At 52.1% G+C, this 8,040-nt stretch overlaps 1 protein-coding gene across 2 annotated transcripts in view; it reads left to right on the top strand.

Moving 5' to 3' along the window:
• The window catches only part of Iffo2 (intermediate filament family orphan 2), a 45,762-nt gene extending 39,589 nt beyond the window's left edge, over positions 1 to 6,173 (top strand). For both annotated transcript variants that reach the window (XM_050150975.1, XM_050150967.1), the window contains 4 exons: positions 162 to 282; positions 396 to 488; positions 1,354 to 1,484; positions 2,108 to 6,173. In XM_050150975.1, coding sequence (XP_050006932.1) covers positions 162 to 282; positions 396 to 488; positions 1,354 to 1,484; positions 2,108 to 2,213 — 451 coding nt within the window. In that variant the 3' untranslated portion in view covers positions 2,214 to 6,173. The remainder of the gene's footprint in view (positions 1 to 161; positions 283 to 395; positions 489 to 1,353; positions 1,485 to 2,107) is intronic.
• The last annotated feature ends 1,867 nt before the right edge of the window (positions 6,174 to 8,040 follow it).

Here is an 8,040-nt window from a genome sequence, read left to right as displayed (position 1 = left end):
CAGACTTCTAATTGTACAGAAACACTCTGCTTTTTGAGAAACTAACGCTCTTTTTGGGTAAGACAGTTAATTGGCTTTGGCTACACCCATCTTTTTTGAGACTGGGGAAGATGTCCCTGTCTGTCCTCTGTTCAGTCATGCCCTCTGATGTCACCCCACAGGCGGGAGACCTTTGATTTTGATGATGACTGTGACAGCCTGACTTGGGAGGAGAATGAAGACACGCTGTTGTTATGGGAGGATTTTACCAACTGTAACCCGACCATTGACCTACAGGGCGAGGTGAGCCTGGGACCTGCCTTCTCTGGGGCTTGCCTCTTTCCCATGATCCCTTGTTTTTACCCTTTTTATGCAGCCTGTTCTCCCCAGCTAAACTGTCTCCTCTGTCTCCCCAGCAAGAAGAAAACTTGGGCAACTTGATCCATGAGACTGAATCCTTCTTCAAGACGAGAGACAAGGAGTACCAGGAGACGATAGGCCAGATCGAGGTGAGATCTCGGCCATGGGGTCTGCTATTGAGTCTCCTGGGGGCTGCATAGTTGAGCTGGGTGGTTAGTGTCCATGGAAATGCAGGCTTACAAAATGGGACAAGCAAGGGGGTCAAGAGTCAGGAGCCTGGCATTGCAAACCTGTCCTTATTAGGATGTTAGTTCCCTAATCTGTAAAGTCAGACAGTGATTCCTGCCTACCCTAAAGAGGCGGAGGCAGGAGAGTGCCAATAACAGCCTTACCCAATGCCTAGTATCATTTGGCGTCACTCCGAAGTCAGCTCTCGTTGTTCTGGGTTTTCTTTACCTCCTCCTCTGCTGTAGGAACTGGGTACCCATACAGAGGAGGAAATGATGTCAAAAGAGGCCACGTCACTTGCCCACTGTTTCCAAGTCAGGAAGCAGTAGTCAGGCCAGTGCTGGGCCACTGCTATACAAGAGTGAGTGCTCTTACCGTGTTGGAGAAGAAGCCCAGAGTCCTCCTCTGCCCTGGAGAAGCAGTTGTCATGGTACAGGAGAAGGCTCAGAGACATGAAGAGCTTCCTGTTCGTGTCCATAACCAGTTCCCCAGAGATGCTGAGTACAGGGAAGTCCCCTGAATCAGATGGGACTTAGCCGGATAGACCTCTGGGGTTGCTAAGCAACCACCCCTCTTTTGACCAGAAGCATGTGTAAAGAGAGTTGACCATTGTGCAGAGAATAAGGAAGGTTGATACCCAAAGGCAGGGATTTACGGTTACAGTGTCCAGGGATGGCCTGGATGGTGCCAGGGTTGGCCTGGGTGGAGGAGGGTGGTTTCTGTTGCTGGTAACCCGAGGTCCAAAGGTCCCCCTCACCACCTTTATTCCTCGTCGACTCCTTCCAGCTGGAGCTGGCCACAGCCAAGAGCGACATGAACCGACATCTACACGAGTATATGGAGATGTGCAGCATGAAGCGAGGCCTGGATGTGCAGATGGAGACCTGCCGCCGGCTCATCAAGGGCTCTGCAGACAGGTGCGGCCCGTGCTGGGGCCTTAGAGAGACATTCTGGGGCTGCATCATGCCCCTTCACCTCATTCCCATTTTCCTGTCCATCTGTCTGCCCACCCACCCACCCACCTAAGCCCCCAGTATAAGCACTGTTACTGTAGGCAGGTGGAACTACTTGCCAGGGACGCCCTCAGGCAAACGGAAACCTGGGCTGTTTCCTCCACTGTGTGTGGTCCCCGTAAGTTCTCAGTTGTCTGGGCTTTCCTGGGTACCACTTTGTGCTCAGACCAGGAATGATGGATGGCTACAACGTAAAGAACCAAGCTGGACCCGTGACTCCCGTTCCCAAGGGGAAGCCACACACTATAGACTAAGCAGTGGCTGGGGCGGGGGCTCCCAAGGAGTCACAAGAGCCATAAACAGCTCATGGAACCCGCAGGACCCCTGGGGGTAGATCCTGTTTAGTTCCTGTTACGTTATTGCAGGGGATTGAACCCAGGGCCTCGTGCACCTAGGCAAATGTTCTGCTCACCCCAGCCCCTTTGGGTGCCTTTTGACACGTGTGACTGCCCAGAGTTCCTGGCCCTAGGATGTCAGGGGATCCGGGCTGCTTGCTGAAAGTCTCCCCTTTCTCCCACGCTTTGCAGGAATTCACCGTCCCCCAGCTCTGTGGCCAGCAGTGACTCAGGAAGTACAGATGAGATCCAGGATGACTTGGAGCGGGAGGCGGATGTGGAGCCCATGGTCAGCTGATAACGGAGGCCCCGCGCAACTGGTGGTCTCGGTGATGGGGCACAGCCTCCTCTCCTCACTGAGCCACGAGGGCTCCTCGCCACAGAGACTTCTGTCCTCCCTTCTCCGGAGGCCCAGCGGGACCGCTGCTTCCTTCCTTCCTTGACCACCCACCCACCCACCCACCCACGGAATGGTGCTGTCGATTTTCTATCGTTCTCCACATCACAATTGCAGACTTCTGTGCGGCAGTGCAGTGCAATGTGCCTTCTCCCTTAAGCTGAGCCACTTTGAGCTCCAAAGAATTCTTCCTAGCAGGTGTTTTTTATACAAAACTCTAAGGTGAGGGTGGGGCCTGGGGTGTGGTATCTTTTGGTTTTTCTTCCTCTCACCTGCTCCCCTGATTGGCCATGAGCTTCGTCCTCCCTCCCCATGTCCTGGCCCTGACTAGAAGTCAAGTCGGTGGCCATTTGGGGGAGTCTGCCTTCCAGAGGAAGGAGGCTGTTTACCTGCAGACCTGGGTGAGGACTCCTTAATACTTTCTCACCCACTGAAAGAGAGAGGTGGATGGAATGGCGGGAGGGAAGACCAATCTTTTTTTTCCTTTGGATCTAGTGGCAATGTGTTGGGTCAAGGCACTGTGGGGGACGGTAGAGCCTCACTGTTTAAACTATGCAAAAAACAAAAACAAAAACAAAAAGCAGCTTGCCTTATATCAGTGGGAAGGCAGGCCCTCTCTCAGACTCCTGGGAAACCCTCATAGCCTCTGAGGGTGAGCCGTGGATCTGGGGGTAGTCCCATTCAGGTCTCTGGTGAGGCCTGCATTCTGTAAGCTGGCCTACTGGACTGCTGGCTTTCTTGGGGACCTCTGTGGGGTGGGGAGGGTGGGGTGGTGGTCTTTTATTGTCCTGATGACTTGATGTTCCTTCCCGCCTCTCCAGCCACCTGCCAGGTTCCACAATTGTAATTTCTCTGTGAGAAAAGTATGAATGGGCCAGGTCACTGGTACCCACTCCGTCCGCCATGGCGCCATCTTGGTCCTCCATTGTTCCTCTGGCTGGAAAAAAAAAAAAGCCTTGTGAGGGAGGAAGAGGGAGGTGGTGGGGCTCCTGGCAGGCTGGCAGTAGCCAGAGTAGAAGCCCCAAGTGAGGAGTGTCCATAGCCACTTGGTTGGACTCTTGGAGAGTCACTCTGAGCCAGTGTTTCCCCAAGGCTGCAATGGCCTGAGTTGAGGGACCGTAAGACAGACCATCCATCTAGTCTCAGCTGGGAACTCGCCTAGCAGTCAGGTTTTATTTTTATTTTACTTGTTCTTATTTTTGTATCGACTCTAGTGGTTTTGATGGCCTATGTTGTTTTTTGTTGACCCAGCAGCTCCCTCTGGAGGTCAAAGGAACAAAATGTACCCAGGGACCAGAACTCATGGGCCCTCTGAGGCCTGTGTGTTGAAGGACAGGGGACTCTGGGCTGGAGCCGTGGTGGGACCCTGATTGTCCCCTGCGTCCTTGTATCTCTGTGTGTGAGTGACCCCATCTGTTTTGCATTTAGAACAAGTGTATATAATAGGCAAATGTATGTATAGAGAGGAGAGAGAATGTTATTTGTTGGCAACTTGTTTATCTAATTTATCAGAATTTGGTGGCCTTTCTCACGTGGTTGAATGGGGGGTGGGGTACATCCTGTGCAGCCTGGCTGCAACATTCAGTTATCATCTCTTGATGACCAAACTGTCCTTCCCGGCAGGTACTTGGAGGGACAATGGTTTGGAAGAGACACAGCCCCTTCCCTCACCCCCTTTCCCACCTCCCATTCTTTTAAAGGTTACAGGGTTCATTAGCTTCTGGTTATTATTATTATTGTTATTATTGTTATTATTGTTTTGTTTGTATTTTAACCAAAGGGTATCAGAGCCAGATGGGCCTGGACCTTAGCTGCTGTAAAAAAGATTTCCGTTTCTGTGAGGGCAGGAAGATGGCTGCCCCCATGGGTGTGTTCAGCTGAGGCTGGGGAAGGTGTCCATCCAGTGGTAGAGGCTGGGAGTTGGGCAGGCAGAGTAGAAGCTGGCCCTTAGCTGTTCTTCAAGGTGGCGGTGTGGTGACACATATCTCTAGAGTTAAGACAGTAAGCTATAGTATAAACATTTGGGGTGACGAAGGTTACCCTGGAAACTGGTGTCCTGTGGTGTTATTTTTTGCTTTTCCAACTGTATACATAGGTCATTTGTCTAGGGCATTGAGAAAGGCAGGCTCGGGCGTGTTCCTTCCTGCGGGCTTTCAAAGTCTGCTTTCTCCTAGAGAGAGAGGCTCCAAGGCAGGAGGATGATGGGAGAAGAGCGAGGGATTGGTGGGCATGCCTCCTGGGCTGGTTCTGGAGTCTGGGCCTGGCCTCCACTCTCTCTCTTTCTCTCTCTCTCTCTTTTTTCAGTTTGTTGCCAGTGGGTCCTGCTTGTCCCCTCACTGTGAGCCCACAGCTTGCCAAGAAAGACCCCACCGCTCACTGGGGCAGCGCCTGCCCATCCTGGACGGACTCGTCCATCCTTGTAAACATGTGCATACTTCCTTTTGAGTTTTCTTTTTCTGAGCCCGGTGTCATATTGACACTGGCGTTTCAGGGCTTCTCAGATGGGCTCTCCATGTCACCCTTGGGCACGCTCCTATTTGGGGGGAGGGCCACGTACACAGGCACAGCAGGGAGACAGCTGCATCCTTTCAGGTCCCTGGTTGGTTGTGAAACACACACACTCACACACACATACTCACACACACACCCACTCACACTCCTCTAAGACTCCAAAGGAGAATGATTGGGTAGAAGTTTTGTCTCCCTGTGGCCTTGTGTCTGGAAGGCCTGTCCACTTTGGACTCTGCTCCAGGGGTGGAGCTCAGATGACCTGTGGCGCATCAGGCCACTTTGATGTGGGGCGGGAGGAGAGGGGGTGGGCTAAGGGATGTGATAAGGTGTAACTTAAGCTAAATGTATTCTATTTATAAAGCAAGAGACTCTATTTTTGTGAAAGGATCAGGTTTTTAATCTAGGGTAGGCAGTCGCGGTGGCCCAGCACTCTGCTGTGGATGAGATGCCACCATGCTTGTTGACTCGGGGGACTTAACACTGAGTTCCCCTCTCCTCCCCTTGCCGCCCGTCGTCAATGCACACAGCTGTGCAGAAATGGATTCTTCTCTCCTCAGCCCTCAGTGCTGTCCTTGGAAGTCTCGGAAGAGAGCTGGGGGTGGGGGGAGGTAGGAAGGAGGGCGGGCAAGTGACCGCAGGAAACTGAGGTGGGGGAAGGGGTGCTTCAGAGGTAGGGTATAATGTTTCTGCAGCTCCCCTCTGTTCCCACTCAGCTGTGCGGGGATAGAGCTTGTGGGCTTGGGGAATACGGGTGCCTGGGGCTTACTGTGTCTGAAGTTACCAGGCAGCTGGAGTAGGCACAGAAGGGACCCCCAAGATGCTCAGAGCTCAGCCCTGGTGGTGTCTACTCCAGGCCAAGGTAGAGCTTGCAGTCTTTGTTCCCTGGAAGATTGCCTCAGACCTGGGTCCTCTCTCTGGGACCCCAAGTTTGGGTTTTGAAGGGTAACCACCTACCAGGGGAGGGGTCTGAGCGAAGCCATGCAGTCTCTCTGGGAGGGGATTTTCCATTGTGTGAAGATCTCCAGGCTCAGTGTGGGCTCTGTGTGAGTCTTAGGTCAACCCCTTACCTTTCCCGTTCCCTCCCACGCTCTCAGAGAAACGTGGTGAGCTCCCCACAAGGACCCCTTTATGCACACTGTAGCATCTACCTGGTTTTTAGTCCCACCCTACCCCACGGTTGCTGTGTCTGTCAGCTGGGTCTGAAAATCACTGGGAGGGGTTTGTACTCACTAAAAGACTACTGACCCTACCAGAAAATCAACCTGTTTACTGTACTGTTGTAAATACCGTGCCCTTTATATCCTGTATATTGGCTTCTTTTAAATAAAATAAAAATGTCTTAGAACAGACTGTGTGTGCTGCTTTTTGTCACGGCGATTGTGGGAGGGGTCAGAAGACTAAAGCAAACACATTAGCCAATCAGTGATAAGATATTAACCAATCAGTGATAAGATGGGGGACTCCTGTTTGCTTCTCACAGTGAGACCTTCCAGAAGGAGATAAGGCAGGACTTGACCGAAGAGCCCAGGCTAATTGGCACTGTCCGGTTTGAAGTTGAGGTCCCACCAGCTCCAAAGCCCCCATTTCACAAACCTCCCCTGAGTATCTACAAGAAGCACCTGCTGGGCTCTGGATTCGATTCTGTCCACTGTTCCAGTGACTTTTATTTAGTGGCCACTTTCAAAAGTGTCATCCCTCTGCCGTGCACCATCTTTCCCAGGGATGAAGAGAAGCTGCTGCTTGCTCATATTTATGCTGTGCCCTTTTCCTACTCAATGTTCTTGGCTCAGGTCTCCCAAGGTGTCTCCCATGGTGTAACTGAGCGGAAGGGAGAAGCTCAAGGTGGTGGGCGGGCGTTCGAGGTGGACACTATCATCCTAGCCTGCAGCAGAGGAAACAGGCCCAGAGGGGCTGGACTGGATAGTTTCTATGACAACTTGACACAAGCAGGAGCCCTCTGAAAGGAGGGAACCAAGTCTGGGAAAAGGCTCCCAAAGATCAAGCTGTGGTTAAGCCTGCATGGCATTTTCTTAATTGATCGGGGAGGGACCATCCCATTGTGGGCAGTGCCACCCCTGGGCTGGTGGGTTTGGGTCCTATAAGAAAGCCGAGAAAGCCAGTAAGCAGCATCCCTCCATGGGCCTCTGCATCCATTCCTGCCTCCAGGATTATACCCTGACTTCCTTCAATGATGAACCCCAATGTGGAAGTGTAAGCCAATAAACCCTTTTCTCTTCAGCTTGCTTTAGGTCATGGTGTTTCATCACAGCAATAGTAACCCTAAGACAGAGACTAATTTGCCCAGTGTGGTATCAAATTAGAACTGGATAGAAGTGACCTTACAGCAAATGCCCAAGTCACACTGCCACAGACATAGAAACACATACTGGAATCTTGGGAATATAGTGGTTTCCTCAGGCATTATTCTAAGAGCAAGCTTTAGAAGCAGTTTTTTTGGGGGAGGGGGCGGGTGGAGGGGGTGGTGGTTCGAGACAGGGTTTCTTGGTGTGGCTTTGGCTGACCTGGAACTAGTTCTGTAGATCAGGCTGGCCTTGAACACAGAGATCTGTCTGCCTCTGCCTCCCTAGTGCTGGGATTAAAGGCATGCTCCACCACCGCCTCGCTCAGAAGCAGTTTTAATATGTTCGAATATTCATCAAGTAACTTCTCATGCAGAAAACTGATATTTTTTTCCAGGGGACAGAGGGACACAGAGGAAAATCTTTTTTTGTGGGGCAGAGGCTGAAAAAAAAAAAAGAGAGAGAGAAAGAAAAAGACGGAAGGAAAGAAAAAAAGAAAAAGAAAAATGCTAAGCACAGGCCCGCTATGGTTTTATCTCATTCTGATCCCAATCTGGAAGGAAGCAGGCCCTGGTAGTTGGCTTGGCCCTGTGCCAGAGTGGGAGGGCAGGCCAGGCTCCATCCAGGGCGGTAGCCCCGGGGTGGCGGCGGGGAGCTGGCCTTAGTGTGACCCCGAGGGAGGGCTCGTGCAGAATGATGATCCGCAGGTGGCCAGCCTTCTAGTAGCCAAGGTTCTGGGACCCCTGCTGCACCTGTCGCGTGGATCTGGTCCCTCTACTCCATCTACTACTGAGCACTTGGGCCAATCAGGATCGGGCATTAGCTACTGCAACTCTCCGACCCGACCTAAGAAGTAGGCAACTTGCGAGTCCCGCTGATTGGCCTGGAGGCTTCCATGTGTGACTGTGATTGGTCAA

Source organism: Alexandromys fortis, unplaced genomic scaffold, assembly GCF_014885135.2.
Source record: "Alexandromys fortis isolate MF-2015 unplaced genomic scaffold, M_Fortis_MF-2015_v1.1 scaffold_26, whole genome shotgun sequence".
NCBI lineage: Eukaryota > Metazoa > Chordata > Mammalia > Rodentia > Cricetidae > Alexandromys > Alexandromys fortis.
The sequence above is the reverse complement of the archived record's forward strand: the minus strand, read 5'-3'. Positions and strand labels throughout refer to the sequence as shown.